At 40.2% G+C, this 17791-nt stretch overlaps 1 protein-coding gene across 1 annotated transcript; it reads right to left on the bottom strand.

Annotated features, from left to right (window-relative positions):
• Positions 1–291: 291 nt before the first annotated feature.
• DCAF7 (DDB1 and CUL4 associated factor 7) lies at positions 292–17776 on the bottom strand. Its single transcript, XM_010561369.1, has 7 exons — positions 17584–17776; positions 10545–10703; positions 10024–10135; positions 8837–8955; positions 8019–8228; positions 7348–7465; positions 292–6815 (listed from the first exon to the last, which is right to left on the bottom strand). The coding sequence occupies exons 1-7, from the start codon at positions 17719–17721 to the stop codon at positions 6643–6645; spliced, it is 1029 nt and encodes a 342-aa protein (XP_010559671.1). The 5' UTR covers positions 17722–17776; the 3' UTR covers positions 292–6642.
• Between the last annotated feature and the right edge of the window lie 15 nt (positions 17777–17791).

Raw genomic sequence — 17791 nt, 5'->3', positions numbered from 1 at the left:
AAATACGGGCGTACATCAAATATTAACCAAGTTCTGTTGTGACTAGGTTCCTAACAAAATAATTATTCGGAGTAACTTGCAACTTAGATTTGCTAGAATTATCTAGTTTGTTTGGGTATAGGTAGGATGAGAGACGAATACACTTCTCCAGTTTTGCAGAGACAAGGTAAAGCAATCACCCTCCCTTTTACAGCAATAAACTATACACAGGATACATGAAGCCTATTTGAAGTAGTTCCCTGCTCACCCCCACATGTACCAGTTTTTAACTCACCACACAGTGAACTGCAGTCAATCTACAAATGTTCCATTTTTATTACAAAGTATGAAAGGCAGAAAATACTGTACCTAATACACAGGAGGCTGAAACTTAGAAAGAAGGTTAAAAAATCTGAATAAAACTACATAGGAAGCAGGAAATAGCATAAAAGGATGCAACATTCCACTTTCAAGCGATTTCAGAAAATTGCCTTAAAATTTACAGAGTTTCAACAATATGGTTCCATGACTAGGTGTTAAAATCCATTGTAACAAAACCTTTTGTATTTTCTCCATAAAAATAAAGGAATATAGGGACACTGCAGTTATCCATGTCAACAACATATGTCTGTTGAATAGCAGGATACTAGGATTCCTCTAGGACAGTATAGTTAGCGAAGTTGCAAATCTCAATACAGAAGGTGGAGAAAAGAAGGACAGAAGTAAAACTACTATTGCTTTAACATATTTTAGTGAGAACAAGAAGTCAGGAATCTCATATGGATGTTTGTACAATCATGCTACAAAGATTACACCTTCAGGAAATTACCACAACGGGACTGTGAATGGGAAGAGCAGAAGGGAAAACACACATAAAAGTAAACATCTCCTACTTGACTACTGGTAACAAAAATGCTTCGGCGCAACAGATTTAAATTACATTTTACATTGCTAGCAACCCAAGTTTAAAAAAACCTGTTCCTTTTAAATAGTAGATTTCATATTTACCAGGTTGTCAAAAAAAAGCAACACATCGCTTCTCAGCTGTACTAGGACTCTTTCATTCACTGGTTCTTGTATTTCTGTCTTTGTTCAGATTCGACAAGACCAATCCTCATCTCTAACAGAGGAGACTCGAGTTGCACGTCTTGCAAACAGGAAAGCAAATTCCAAGGGATGAGAGCTGGAACACGGGCTTACAGCTACTCATGGCCACAGTATTTTTTTCAGGAAATAGCTTATTTCTTAATTTTGTTGGATTTTCTGAAAAGAAATAAACTTGATGGAAGCCACACAGATAATTTTTATTTTATTTCTATGATTATGGAAATTCTAGCTTGGTAGTGAGTATCAGAGGCTGCACGACAGGCCACTGAGATACTTGGCAGACAAAGTTATCATCTGACATCAGGCAGCAGCAAGCAAGTCTCACAACTGCCTTTGCCTCCGGAGTCTGCCATGAATCACTAGATAAGCATTCAGTGACTGGTATTTAGTTGCATTTTTAATAACTGATTTTTAGTGCTGGTGAAAGGTGCTGATCGGAAGTTCTGGAGATCTCTTCCTAAAAAAAAAAAAAAAAAAAAAAAGGAGTCGGGGCATGCTGTACTCCTCTCAATATCCTTGAGAATGAGACATTTCTGACTCTTCTCAGGTAAGCAGGGGGAAATACAGCTGCATCTCTAAGTAAGCATAAGAAAGTGCTCTTTAAGTGCCACATACAATTAATTCCCTGGATTCTCTGCAAAGATCAAGAGAAACAGGGACATAGTTGACAGTACCTTTTGCCCATTCCAGAACTGATTTTGGACACCTCATTTTAATGCCCACTCTACAATAAATACAGGCCTGCTCTGGAATATTGGTCTGACAGTAGAAAGCAGGAAATATGTATCAGAGAATTTGTGTTAACTGACAGGATAACACACTCTGGATTTGAGGTGGTAGGACCATTTTGCTAACCAGCAGTGGGAAGACTAAACCCTTCAGTACTTTGATGGAACTGTAACTGTGCAATCTATTGATCCAAGAGCTTACCCTTGCTGCCATTCATCCTTTCCAGTATGTCCTGGAAGAGTTAAAACACCACTAACATATGGAATTGACAAGTTCAAGAATTAAGGTTGTATGAATTTACAGACAGCAGCTGCATTTTTTCCATCACGAAAATAAGTTATCCAAAGAATCCAGCTACTTCTTTACACAACCAACCTGCCACTACTGCTATCATGTTCAGACGGTGGAAAAGAAGATTCCCAAACACCAAGTTCCTAAGCAAAGGGGACTCTCCAGGTGACAAGCAACACTACATTACTTGGTTTGGCCTTGCAAGATTGTGTCAGTCTCAGAATACAGAGCATCAGTTTAACATTAACAGTATTATCAAGTGCTCACATTTTTGATGTTCAGTAGAAACAGATGAAGGTCCACTAGATACTGACAACCAGTTTAAGATTTCAGTGACTGTTGTATTTAACATTTTATACAAAACATAGACAAACGCCTACCATAAAAGGGCTGAGGAAAAGATGACTATCCTCCTAATCTTACCAAAAATATACTTGTTAAAGTGCCATCTGCAAGAGAACAAAACAGACACACTCAGCTTTCTTCATTTACATTTAAAACAAGCACAAGAGCATCTGCAAATTCCAATACATCGGACTCCTCCCCTCACCTAGTCTCTGGCAGGCAGTGATCTACAGTTGAGACTGATGCAGCTTTCTCATTGCAACACCAGGCAAAAATAGATCTTTTTACTATTATCCAGAACATTCAGGAGAGTAATTACAGCTAAGTTTTGAAAGGATCATTAACTTTGACTTATGAGAGGCAATGCCTCCCCCGTTAAGTACATTTCAAGGTTCCATAAGGAACAACCTGTATTATCAGTCTCCTTTCATATCATTCTTTGAAACCACTGTTTTCTTTCTAAATAGATTGTCAAAGCACTCAAATCCTTGCCTTTTAAATCCCTGCATGCAGAAGTACAATTCCCATAGATGCAACCTACCATAGCCCATTTCATTTAGACAATTAACAGAGCTGGCATACTACATGATAATCTGACATCCAACTTGTTTTCTGTATGTTTTCACCTCACTAATGAGTTTTACACGATCAAGATCTCTTGGTTGAGAGCCAATATACTAGCAACAGGTTGTCCACATAATCATAGGAATCTATGGAAAGCTTGGTTTAAACAGAAGGTAACAACTAAACAATAGCTTAGTATCTTGAATTAATTGACTGGAGAAGTGATACAGAACTACTTAAGTCAGAGAAAAATATTTTTGTCCCAGAATCAGTCTTGCCTGTACCAACAACAGCATGTGCTTTTCTGCTTTGCTAACCTCACTGATGCTCACTTTTCCCTTAATGTTACTTTATACTCAAGGGATACGAGGCATTTGAAAGCAGCTGCTCTGCATCCTCTGCTTGTGCAGTAAGCACAAAGTTATTGAAGTCGAATATCAAAGTATTTTTTCATAAACTTTGGGAAAAAATAATGCTTATGGGGGCTTTACACCCAACATAATTGAATGTTAAGCAGGTGAAATATGATAAACTATATCTTCTGATTCACAAGCTACAGTGACAAGTCTCAGGGTTTTATTTTATCTTGCAAATAAACTTGAACCAGCAAGTAGACTGTTAGCTCTCTGCCACTGTGTCAGCAGGTGCTGGCAAAAGGGCATCAAAGTCTCTCACTTCCTTCTCTATATGGAAGTGCCATTTGCACTACAGAACATCTCACCCATGAGGATTTTCATGTCTTTTCAGTCATTAACCTTTAAAGCAACTTCTTTGAAAAGAAGCTATTTTAAGTAGCATTTCCCTGTTCCAAAACAGCCTCTAGTGATTTAAAATGTAATTTCATATGAAGAATGGCAATGGATTATGCCCAAAGCAGTATGTTGTAGACCCAGAAGGTACCCCAACTGACTGAACAAACAGGATATAGGCTTTATTTAGAATCCACCGGAGCCTACAAGATTCCTTCACTTGCCTGTGACGAGTTTGGAATGAGCACGCAATTCCACAAATGAACTTTAAGCACTTTTATGGATGGAAGGACTGACACTGGATCCTCTTCAGATTCACAACAGGATTGTTTTCCAAGAGTAGCAAAAGCTACCTGGCTATTCAGACTATTACCCCCTTTATACATGCTCTCTTCTCATCATCTTAGTGTAACAGATCGTATTCCTCTAGGAATAAATTGCATTTGCCATTTAGCATAGCCTATGGAGTCTTCTAGTGACTTCACTTTCAACTAAATTATCTTATGCCTTTTTTTAAAGCACAATTCTACAGTTGCATTTTTAAGTTAAGCAACAGACACATTTCACCTTTTACTCATGCCATCTATACGAGCATGAGACTTTGAAGCATAAAGGGGACTACAAAAAGTAGTATTACAGGTAGTTCCCTCTTAGTAACACAGCATATTATGCCTACCGTTTGTAATTAAAACAGTACATGGCAAGCCTGTATACATATTTTACATGAGTATCTAAAGCTGTGAATGCCATTATATGCTTCTGCCAAGAAAATCCTAATTTTCACTTCAGTCTGCATAAGTATTTTCCAGTTTAAGATGAAGTGCTATTGTACAAAGTGATAACCTAATTGTTTGGCTAATGCTGTTCTGAAATCTAGATCAAATCTGTCTGTGGAACACACTACTCTCAGCACTGCTGCTAATAAGAAAACTAGACCTTCAAGTCAAGTCAAGCTTTCTGTCAAATATCCCACAACTGAACACAGAACATCATTGACAAAACATGAGCTTGAACTGTGTTAAGAGTCTCTTGGTTCTCTGATATTAAAAGGGTGATGGAATACAGCTCTCCCTAATGAATTCCTATCAAATTCACAAGGCACTGCTTTTCTGAGCTCCATGTTGAGAAGCAGCCTGTAGAAGAGTATGTCTGTATGTCCAGAATGACAAAACTTTTCAAATTCTGTTCTGTATTTGACAGCGCTTTCAGCGTCAGCTTCACCGTTTCACAGCAGTTGCTTTTCGCAACTTGCCTTTCCTGCATAAACTGACAAGATTCAACTTTTCCAGTGTCCTACTATTTATAATGCTGCCTCCAGTTGCAGGTGAATACTCATTAGGTGGAAAGACAATTTTGATAGTTTCTGACATTTACATCAAAACTCAGCTGGTATACCCTTACAGACCAGCTATGGTTGTCATGTCTTCATTGGAAGAGTACTGCAGAGCATTCATCCGAGTAGCTATGTTATCAACAAAGATTTTTATCTTGCCTAATCCACTCAGCTTTGATTGAAAAGTATTACTGTAGAGCGATTCACTATTCAAAACAGAAACAGAAGCCCTTGGGCACATCCCCAATAGATACGGGGATGACAAATGCCAAACCTTAGCCTCTATGGCACAGTTTCTTTCCTTTTAAACCCATCATTGTGCATTACATTAAGGAATCATTTCTTTCAGAGAAACAGCTTTCATTTGGATAGCAGACCAGCCTTTCCAACTCATCTCGCTCATTCAACAAGACCTGACAGTACAAAGCAAATACATGTCAGAAAAAAGATTGCTTTGCACTCCTTTCAAGAACTCCCAGGAACACAGGCCAAACGCAAAGAAGCTCCAACGTACAGGCTAACCACAAAAATCTTGCTCATATTATTTGCCAATCAAGCAAGCTACAAAGTGTGAAACCATTTTATTTTGGTTTAGATAGCAAGTCTTCCAAGGGGAAATCATTTGATTGGAAGTGTCAATCCCAAGTCCATTACAAATCACATTTTTTCAGGAGTTGTTTACCTCCTGGGAGCTTAAGTCATGCACGTATCTTCTTTCTGAAACCTATTACCATTCTGTTAGCTAACACAACTGCAGGATACACACAAATTCAGTTATAATTTAAAAATAAGGCCTACCACATAACAACTGCCTCTAGCATCAGAAAAGTGTAAAGAAATTGTGCAACAAGTACTTGTACTTCACAGCACCAGAAAATTCTGCCCAGGTAACCAGGTATAGAGAGCCAAGGCAACAGTTAATTGGCAGGCCTTTACTGCCAGGGAGCCTGCAGTGTTATTGTGATTTGTATCAACGAATAGATCCTGCTTTGGGCATATGGAAGTGGATCACATATCAAAAGTAAGAATTAGGGAGAAAAACCTTACTCAATAGAAAGTTAGCCCAATATATAAAAAACATACAAATGTTTAAACAGTTTAGAGGCAGCAACAACAGGAATGATAAAGATTCCTGCCAAGGTGGCTGTTAACATCAATGTCTTTTTTCCCCCACCTTGTTTTGCACCTGCATCTATTAAACTAGTTGATGTGCTGCCTCAGCTGGCTGACAAACACATGGACATATGCAGCAACTTAAAAGCCTGCAAGCTTATTAATACAGTCAACAAACAAATATACAGAACTTTAACTGAGGAAAAAAAAAAAAGAAAACCAGAACCCAGAAGGTCCAAGAGGCTCAGCACGTCTCTGCATTTTAGAGTCTTGGAGAGACAGGAGACACCTGCCATTGATTCTTGTAACAGTTTCTTGTAACAGCAGATGCAAAGCAACAACAGATACTGGCCACTTGACTTGTGTTGTTCTTACTTTAGAGGGGAGGGGAAATTATACAGCCCTGCCTCAATGTGGCATGAAGCAGTAATGTTACACTCTCAAAATCTCCAGGCAGTTGTTGTAGCAGATAGCTATCCAGTCTGGCTGAGTTGATGCCCACTGTACATTGTTGATTTCTCCCTCTGCTGTATAGGCCAAGATAGGGTCCTCAATGGCACGAGGCATTTGCTGGATATCCCAGATGAGAGCCTGATGGTCATCCGCTGCAAATGGAAGAGAAAACTCGAAGTAGAATCAAAGTATAATGAGATGTCCGTGCATGACTACTAACAGGCATATAGTCCAAGAAGCTATATAGGATATGGCTGTTGCAGTCCTCATGGGTATTCAAGCCAGAGATGCAATGATACAACTACGCTACAAAAAAATAAGCTTGAATCATTATACATTATCCAGGACAGAGTTGAAAACCAAATGGTCAGTAGATTGAAACTGAAAACATTTAAACAGTAGATTGCAAAAAAATAAGGAGCATTAAACTAATAGAGCTTAGCCAAAGCAGATGCACAGTTTGGGCACTGGGCTCGCTAATTCCACGCAATAAGCTCCAGTAGGTGTCCATTTCCATAAAAATTTTAGGGAAGTCTATTAATAAAGGGCTTCTAAACTGCAGGTATTCTTTAGCAAAAGGCAGGCAGAGATCCACATAAGCTTTTGCTAAGAGAGGATTTTGGAAATGCAGTCAAAGGCTCTTAGATTCACCGATGCAGCTGGATAGGGATGGATCACACTTACCTGCTGTACAAATGTGGCAGGAAGAATGAGGTGCCCAAGCAATTCCATTTACACATGCTCTGTGGTTGTTTAACCTAGCAACAGGTGTGCAGGGAACTCTGACATCTAGAATCACAACCTTCAGAAACAAAAAACAACTAAATTAATAACTTGCATTTTTTTGTTTCTTCAGGAAACCAAATATTTTGGCAAGCAAACACTGTTCTCAAAGAATAGCTTCTAGCTGGTTAGTGTTTCCCAAAAGGAGTCAGACCCCACAGGGAAGGCTTGTGAGTTATGCAACAAGGGCAAACAAATTGCGCTTCTCTGAAGTGGCACAAGTGGCAAACTAAGGTACACTGTATTGTATACTGAACTGAGAAAGAATAAGGTGATTAAAACACTGGCAGTTAAGATTTTGTGAAAACTATTGCCCAACTGGCTCACAGACCCTTCTCATAAACCAGGTGAAATACATACGAGCCACAGAGATCTTCAAGTTTGTAATGCCAAAGTTACTTCTTTAACTCCTACTGAAGTTAGTGCCCTAACAATTGGTCCTTAATCATACTCCAGTTCAGATACTGACACTGCCCTCTTACTTTAAAGAGCTGACTGCTAATTAGTACCAAGCCACCTCCCCAAAAAAATCACAACCACTAGCACCTACAGAAGATGAGCTGCTGCCTTACCTCCATGCCATCCATGGCCATTGTAGCAAGATAGTTGGGATCCTGCTTATTCCAGCAGAGACGCAGCAGTGGATGGTGCTGTGGGTCCTCATAAATTATGGTGCTGTGTTCCAGATGACGGAGATCGAACATCCTCACTGAGCCATCTGCACCAACTGAAGCGAACATATCTCTCCCACCACCTGCACGGCTAAATGCTATGTCATACACCTGCTCAGAAACAGGAGAGAGAAAAACACAACCTTAGATCTAGAGAGCATGCTGCCTCCTAATTTGCAGTAAAACGGACTTCACATATGGATAGCAGATCCAGTTGTGACATATGCTGTTAAATACTTGATGTTCCTAGCAAGTTTTTTGTTATTACACTTGCCAAAAGGAGGGGACGAAACTTAAAGGGTTATGTCATTATAGGGTCATTCACTGAAACTAAATATATCCATTTCCCAGACTCAGATTTTTTTATTAATTGCTGAAAAGTAATATTATGTTAAAATGAAAGAATCTTCAGGTTGTTTATTGCCTTTGATATGCAGTTGATTTCAATTTCAGTTTGACACTTTACCTCATTTTTCTAAAATATTCTGGAGCATAATCCAGTAAAACAAGCATAGTCTCAAGTCAAGATTGTATGATGAGTAAACAGAGCAGTTTTGATAGCCAATAGTGTAGTTTTAGTTTGGTACTCAAAACTATATATCTTAATCTTGGATAAGTTATCTTAGATTTTTCAAGAAAAAGGGGGAAAACAGAAAAGTTCTGTTCCTTTTCTACTGCTTAAAAAACATGCAATGTAAACAATCAAAAAAAGCCATCACCTCTTTGTCATGCGCAATAAGCTGGGTCTTCACGTGGCCAGAGACCAGATTTACTCTTCCAAGAACCTGTCCTGTCTCCAGACCCCAAATAGTGCAGGTTGTGTCAATACTAGAGGTACCTGAAACAAAACCACTTCTGTTAGCAAAATTAATATTCTCACAAATTATTTAATCACTTACTGGATTCACGTAATATCCTCCAACATCTACAGATCAAAATAGCTGCAAGAACAGCATACAATTAAAATCAAGAATGTCAAACAGCTAACAGTCTACCATGCATTTAAATGACCCAAACCTTTTAGCTGCAGAAATAGTCTTCCACACAGGAATAAAGTGTAAATAGCTCATGTCGACTTCAATCTATTCAGAAGCCTGATGCAACTCTGAGATGAGCTTTCCTATCTTTTAAGTCTCATGCGCATGTCAAAACCAAAATTCAATCATAGTGTTGCGATAGCGTATTATTATTAATTGACTGTTTCTGTGGACTGAAGGTGGGGCTAGCAGTAAAGCTCTTAAGAGATGAGAGATGCAACACACAAAAAATAAATCATGTAGTAAATAATTACTAAGACATATTATCACTGTTAATCTCTGGGCAAATCCCCCTGACATAAATGGCTGTACTCTTCTGGGAAACAAACCTCTGCTGGATCAGTCATCTTGGATTCACAGTTTGTCCTGTAGGCTATAATTAAACCTTAAGCATTCAGCCCCCTCCTCCAGCTGAATTAAGGGCTCCTGGCTTTACTCCTGCTGCTGAAATGGCTTCACAAAAGACAAAGCTTGGTACATAGTTTTCTATCCACTCCAGAACACACTGAAATAAGTCACAGGAGTTCACGTACATCATTACTTAGCACTACAACAACAGCTCACCAGCCCTGAAGACCGAAACTCCCTATCTGCCAATAGGGAACATCCCTAGACTTAAGTGACCCATTCTGTACTGGACAGGTCACTTTTCAATACAAAAAAGTCTACACGAGCTGCTCATTTTATTTTTATGTTTAACCTAAGACAATGGCAGTTTCTAAGATGTAGAAGTTTGTCCACTAGTTAGTTACCAAATTAACCAGTGGACATGCAATGACACAGCAGTCAGTCACAGCCTGGACTTCACAAAACTAAATTCAAAAGCATGCCTTTTCCATGCTGCAAGTGCAGCATTTTGTCAATCTCACCTAGAAGGTAAGGATCCACTTCATTCCAGTCAAATGATGTCAGTGGAGCACAGAAATCAGAGTTCTTGTTATTGTTCAGCAAACACTCCAGACGGGTCTCTGTTTCACCCACCTTTAGAAAAAGTAGAACATCTGACTTGAATAGCAACATCACATGACTTGTTCCACTTGCACTTCCAAAACATAAGGTGTTAATCCCACATTTCTTTCTTCTCAGCTTTACATCGTAAAGCTCTAGAAAACAGTCACCATCTCTATCTTCAATAAGGTGATTTAAACAACAACTACCATGATAATTCTGCTTCTCCTATAGTCTTCACAATTAAGTCCCATTATTGCAGTTAAGTGCAATTAAGTGCTCTGACTTGATTTTATGTCTTAACCTCCACACTGTAGCAAGGACAAGACACCCTGAAAGGAAAACAACTAACTTCAAAAAATCTGGTCTAGAGGGAAAATGAGATCAATATGCAGCATAATTAATATCACGGTTCATCTTTTTCTAAGGAGGATTTACTCACTCTCCACACTCGCAGATAGTCACCACTGGTTGCCAACAGGTCTGGATATACTCCCTTGGTGTCTGGGATCCACATAAGCTTTGTGGTAGGGTAGGGGTGATCAAAGGTATTCCTGCAAATGAATTCTGAGCTCTCTTCATCCAAACCAACAAGCTGCACCTGTAAGAAGCCATTTTTAAAAGAAAGCATTTTATCAAAATACTAATTTCTAATTACAGCATTAAGACTAAGTGTGTTTCAGAAGGACACCTTCTGTAACCCCAAGGACAATATAAAAGGACCATCATGTCAACAGAATGAGAAATCATTAAAGCTTTGTTTCCTAGCTGGGGCATGTAAGCAAAGTGAAGTATACATAATCACCAACATGCTTTACTTTGAAGAGATGATCTCAAATGAATCGAAATCCAATCCTAAAGGATTAAAGACCACCCTTCTCTTTTCCACATTGCAAAGCCTAGTTTAAATCACAGACTTAAACTGCACAAACACTATTCCAACTCATCTTTAACTGAACTGACGTTGACAATGTCGTCTTCAGAGAGCAGGACAAGCTGTAGTTTGCATGACAACCACCCACAATTAAAATCCGTATCATGGAATTCTTGGCCATAACCCTGCAGATTGTGACAGATCATGTCAGCTAGCTATCAAGCTGTTTTCAGCATCACATTACCTAAAATGTTCTGTCACAACTGCACAAAATTAAGATACACATTAATCACATCAGAGTCAGAAAGTAAAATAGAATTGAAACTTAAAAAAAAGAATTGGGAAGCTAAAATATTTACATAATTATTCAAATGTTTTGTGTGAAAAGAACCAAGAAAGCAGGTCTGCTGAAAGACTCTAGGTAACTGAATTCCAAATTAGTTTTTTTGCACGGTAATGTGACAGCGGGAAGCTCTAACTTGCCCAGTTGTGAGAGTGATGCCAGACAGAGCAAACAAGAAACTATCTCCACATAGCTTGGTCATGACAACACCTGAAGTAATACTTGAAGTCCCAGACATTATGTTATTAGAAAAATATTGACATGTCAGAAAGTGTTCAGAGAACAATATGGTGCTGGGAGGATACGTTTAACCTAGCAATGACTACAAGACCTAAACAGGATGAAAGCCCCACTGTGTTAAATGCTGTTCAAACACAAACATTAAGGGGACAACTGACAACAATTAGTTTGTAAGCTGCTCACGGTAGGAACTTCCTAGAACTTTCCACACAGCAGCTTCCTTCTGGAAACAGTGGCTTAATTGACTTTTTCTAAGATGTTTATCTGGAAAAATCCTAAATATTCTGGGATAAGCGATTTGATTAATAAACTACACATTTAAACCAGGATCAGAAATCTACCATATTTTTTTCCATGTAACAGAAACCAACAAATGGTTCAGTGGATCTTAAACTACAACATTAGCACTTATCAGCCCATTTAGAGATGCTCTTAACAAATGCACCTTGCCCCCTGCCACAATGAGAAGATCCATCCTTTTCATCCCATAACAAACCCTAAAAGACATATTCAAGTATGCTTCTAAAAACTGTGTATTTGTCTGCCTTGCACTCTCTCTATTACAGCTACTCATTATACTTTGCACTCTAGTATGAATCAGTCAAGAATCTCCGAGTCTTCTGGAGTGATTGACAAATAGCTTTCTAACTCCTTTAGGGATCAGAAATACTAAGCGGATTTCACAAAGGAAGCAAATTGTCCTTGGTGATAGAAAATCTTGTGGCAAGGTCAGGATCAGAAGACAAATGACCTCTAATAATTTCTTCTCCTTTGCTTATACTGTTTTCAGCTCAATGTAAGTGTATTAAGCCTATACAAAGCAATCAACATACTCATAACCAGAAGCAAATCTCAAACAGCAGAGGATCCACTTTCACTGGTGTGAATTTATATATTCCTGCACCACATATTCATGTTTAACCCCTCCCAGCATCTGAAGAAAAAGGAATGACTGTGTAGCAACCCAGTATCTTTGTGATCTCTGACATTTTAGGTGCAGGCCAGGTTAGAGAACAAAAATTGCATTAGCAACACTAGAGCTCCTGGCAACTGCTGAAGATCAGGTGTCTGACACTGATTGTCAGATCTGGCAGCAGCCTGTGGTAACTCTGAGCAGGAGGCATCGGTCTGCCCAGAGAAAGGAGCAGAAGCAGAAAATATTGCTCCAGAAGCTCTATTCTTTCCTAGCTCAGCATATGCAAAAGTATGACTCTTCTCTTCAGACTTGATCACATACAGTGATTACAGAATCCCTCTATTCATCCTCTTGTCCAGGCTGAACAAGAGGAGATGGAACAATGGAATTATTTTCAGGATGCTGATTATATTAGTGCCCTATCTCTCCCTCCTGCACATGAGGCAAGATTTGCTGCTGCCAGCTACTGCATGAAGGACTGCCTGAAGTCCAGCCCAAGTAATGCTTGAGGTGATGCTAACAGGAAAGTAACTGTCTGGATACAATTTGAACCATTATTCATCTACCTGTAACTCATTCCAGCAGGAAAATAAGGACCAGTGTGTTCGATCTCCATCAGTTTTGCAATTATGCTATGACAGTAGGTAGGAGTGCTAAATAATTATTTGTTTCTCCAATACATCAACATATGCTAAAATTGGATGTGGATTTTCCTATCATAATCCAAGCCTTTGTCAACATAAAGCTTAATTGCAACAGTGCATCTGAGTAAAGAAGTGCCTTTAATTGGCATTCCTTAACTTCTAAAAAAATTGCATCTCTCTTCAACATGATCCAAAAGAATCAGACACAGAATTAACCAATGCAGAATTTGGTAACAGCTTACTTCTTTTTCTTGCATGGTATGAGGAATAGTGAACTAACTTTATAGTACTTTTTTTTTTTTAAAAAAACCCCCAACACTATATCCCTTTAATCTAATTAGTAACTACTAAGAACAACATTTCACAATTATTTTAGGGTCATGTACACTCAGAAAGATCTCACTGCAGCAATTAATCTTCAACATGCAATCAATTTTCCTTTGCAACTCTAAATCTTATAGAAAAAATGACCCTTTGGTAAAACAAGCACCCTGAACGCTCTCTGATTCGAGGCACTGTTCCGGAGAAGGTGGCAACCTGGGAAAGCACATGGGCATAACCTGTCAGCCTGCTCCACAGGCGGGAGTGAGCAGTGTACAGCACCACCCTCTATGGTTTTCTAAACTGGACTCCAGTTTTGTCTTGCAGATAGATCCCAAAATCAGCCTTTCCTGACATTTTCCACAGATTGTTCCCGATTCATGAAGCCATAGTCAGGAGCCTGCAGAACAGCATTAACAGTGAGATTTACGAACACCTCTGTTCCCTTCCATTAGGCCAGTGATCCATAAGATATTATAAAGGCTGACAGTAGTTTCCTAATCCAAGAAGTTCAGGAAACACTACCTTAAATAATTTTAGTTCTTCCAACTGGAGCAACTCATCTCTCTTCTTGTACCAGTGATTTGATCAGCAAAGGTGTACAAGCTGAAACAAAACTCTTTTGGGGTTCGAACAGTTCTTGGCAACTGGCTTTCTGGTATGCTATACAGCCTGTTAGTGCGGGGGTTGACAGAGGTTAGAAGAGTTTGGGAACTGGGAATAGCAGTAAATTAGGGTTTGGCAGTCAATAGATTTGAGTTCCCCATGAAACAGAGGTGTAAACAGCTATTATATATATGTAACCCATAAGTACTTCAAGCTTGGATAATTACTACAGAAATAGAAAAATCACAGAGACAAACCAGACAAGAATCTCTCCTCTTTCTCTCACTGTAATTCCCTCAGTGAGCACTTCTGCTGCAGCAAACACTTGGTGCATTAAGTCTTTTTAAAAGCACCTTTTTAAAAGAAACCCTAAACCAGAAGAGTAATAAGGAAAAGGTATATCCACTTATTTGATTAGATTTTAAGCAAGCTAGAATTGCTATTGCAGACTATTTTTTTTAGTTTATTAAGGGTAAGGAAGAAAGCCAGTTATTTGGAACAAACCATTGCAACATCAGGAACAGATCTGTTGTTTGGAGCTTGTCAAAAACCTCTAAAGATTATGAGTGCAAAGAGAAAGTTGAAATGAAAATGAGTTTTCATTATTCTTTTAATTAGTGCCAACTGTACCTATCAGTGCATTTTGATGTCAGAAGCTGGCAACATAAAACAAGTCAACTGTGAAGGGTAAATTATGCAGGAGGACAAAGCTTTCACACATGCCCTGTAAAAATCTTAAATTTCTGCTTACCCCAGAAGTCAGGCTATAAAACCAACTGCTCCAGACTCCTTGCAGTACAATGTTATGGACTACTTAAACAGGGCAACTTCAATTCTTTCCCTTTGTTTCTTTAGTTATACCATTTACATGGGCAGGCGCTGGAGCTGAAGTTTACAACTAGTGTGCACCTGTACAGTATCTGTCCAAGAGTTCCCAATCTAGAGCATGAAGCTGTTTCGTGAATGTTTCCGTATCCTCTAAAAGATTCAGCGAAGCTGTGAGAGTCAGACACCATAAAGACAGTACAGATGAAACACCACTCCGAAGCTTGTTCTGGTCCCCAAAGTAAAGACAACAACATCAATGCTCTAAGCAATAACAACACTTGCAATTACCCAAGACAGCTCTCTGTTAGCTGTCTTCCTACAGTGGAAGGCTGCACTGAAAGCACTACAAACAGCACCAAACAAGAAAACCACATGCACAAACACACACACACACAAAAATCACTCTTTGAAATATCAGAGACAAGCAAAACGTCTCAGCAAAGTGAAGGTTATGTTTTGCTGCATTTATTGTACAAGTTTAATTTTTAATCATATATCATCTTTACTTCTGTATCAGCAGCATCCAGACTGGCATCTCATTCTCATACAGTTAGTTTCCAGCTCTGTACACCACATAGATCTCTGAGCATGTGGTGCTTATATGGACTGAAGTCAACAGAATAGTTATTTCTGAAGCACAGAGGTCAAGAGAAGCCCTGGGGAATATTTACAGACAGCAGTAATTTACATAGTCCCACACAATTTCTGTCTGCAACAACTGTGAGGGTAAAAGCTAGAAAAGAGAGTGGTTGACTCAACTGCTTTACACTTGAAGCCTGAACTGAAAAGCTGACCTGATCATGCTGTAATCAAGAGCAACCCCAGGGAATGATCCAAACTTGAGGAGGTAAACGCAACATAAATGCATATGCCCTTATGTCCTGGTTTCAGCTGGTGTAGAGTTAATTTTCTTTCTAGTAGCTGGTATAGTGTTATGTTCTGGGTTCAGTATGAAAAGAATGTTGATAACACTCTGATGTTTTCAGTTCTTGCCAAGTAATGTTTGGACTAAGTCAAGGATTTTTCAGCTTCTCATGCCCAGCCAGCAAGAAAGCCAGAGGGGCACAAGAAGTTGGGAGGGGACACAGCCAGGACAGCTGACCCAAACTGGCCAAAGGGGTATTCCATACCATGTCACACCATGCCCAGCATATAAACTGGGGGGAGTTGGCCTGGGGGGCGGGGCTCAGGAACTAACTATGCACCAGTCAGTGGGTGGTGAGCAATTGCATTGTGCATCACTTGTTTTGTATATTCCAATTCTTTTATTATTACTGTCATTTTGTTGTTATTGTTATCATTATTAGTTTCTTCCTTTCTGTTCTACTAGACTGTTCTTATCTCAACCCCCAAGTTTTACCTCCCCCCCCCCCCCCCAATTCTCTCCCCCATCCCACTGGGTGGGGGGGAGTGAGTGAGCACCTGTGTGGTGTTTAGTTACCAGCTGGGGTTAAACCATGACACCTTATTAACCAATTCTATCACTCATAAACAAAAAACTGTTTGCAAGTTCATTATTTTAGCTTCTCGGAGTACATACTACAAAAACATTTTCAAGTTGGTCTTTAAACAAATGAAAAGTTTTCAAGCTCAGGGGCCTGCCTTTCCCCAGCAGTACTCCCAGAACCACAACAGCTCTCACCAGCTTAAGGAGACAGCTCATACACAGCCAACTCATACTGACTGAACCACAAAGTGCTCAGTAGAAGTACCACGTCAGGGACTGCTGCAAGTGCAGTAATTTAACCACTCTAAGAGATGTCACCCCTGCCTTACTGTCACCTCCTCTCATTCCATCCTTGCACAGAGCCCAATCCCCAACACCAACTTTGACATTATTCTCCACAACCTCCATTGAACAGCTTGACAAAGCTAAAAAGCACACATGCTATAAACACACAAAGCTGTATTTACAAAACCTTTAGTTTCACACAAATTTCAAGATGCTCTATAGCTATGTCCATTTCCTCATCTCTTTTATTTCTATGAATTCATTATACCAGACTAGCACATTAAAGTCTTTCAGAAATCACTGCGCAACTGTTTGGAGTGGTGAACATGTAGTCTTGTAATAGAGTGTAAGGTTCTCCTCTTATATTTGGCAAGGAAACACTGAAGATACAATCTCATGCCTCATTACACCCTTGCTCTCAGAAAAAAGTAAAGGTACTGAGGAATCAGTGAAAGTGGTTTATATACTCTGAAAAAAGTTATCACAGAGAAGCCCTCCACAGCAAGAAAGTATAATGAGAACTGCACAATGCTTCTAACATAGCCTCCAACACCCTGTATATGCGCAAACTTTAGTCCTGGCCATAGACTTTCTTCCGTACCGAAAAAAATGCCAGGTATGCTCCAACTAGAGGACCTTCCTGGTTGAGGAGCAGCCAGCAGCATCTCCCATGGCTCTTCCCACCCCCAGTCCCTCAGTCTCCCAACAGCTGAGGACTCACAAGAAGGAAACCAGCCCGACCTAGGGCAGCACCCTGCACTTTAGGGGAACATCCGAAAGCTCTACACAGCTCCCAGTGCCGAGGGCAAGGCAGGAGGACTCCCTCCGGCCACATCAACCGCGGGGGCCGTGCCCGGGACTGGGGAGCCCCTTGAACCGCTGGGATGAAGAGGATCGGGCCCCTCCTCCCCCTCACTCTGCCCCGGCCCCACCGCTCGCTGCCGGTAGAGCCGGGCCCGGCCGCCGCCGCTCCCCACCTTGTTGTTATACTCCTCCACGAAGCTGCCCAGCGCCAGACGGAACCGCTTGTCCGGCCGGACGCTCCAGTTCATGGCGTACACGGTCCAGGGCGCCTCATATTTGTAGATCTCCTTCCGCTTCCCGTGCAGCGACATGGCTCGGCCGAGGGGACCCCGGGTAGCGGCGGGGCTGAGTGGAGGCAGCGGGCTTGGCCGAGGCGGGGGG

This window comes from Haliaeetus leucocephalus, unplaced genomic scaffold, assembly GCF_000737465.1.
Source record: "Haliaeetus leucocephalus isolate CR32 unplaced genomic scaffold, Haliaeetus_leucocephalus-4.0 Scaffold144, whole genome shotgun sequence".
Lineage (NCBI taxonomy): Eukaryota > Metazoa > Chordata > Aves > Accipitriformes > Accipitridae > Haliaeetus > Haliaeetus leucocephalus.
This window is presented reverse-complemented; position numbering and strand designations above follow the sequence as displayed.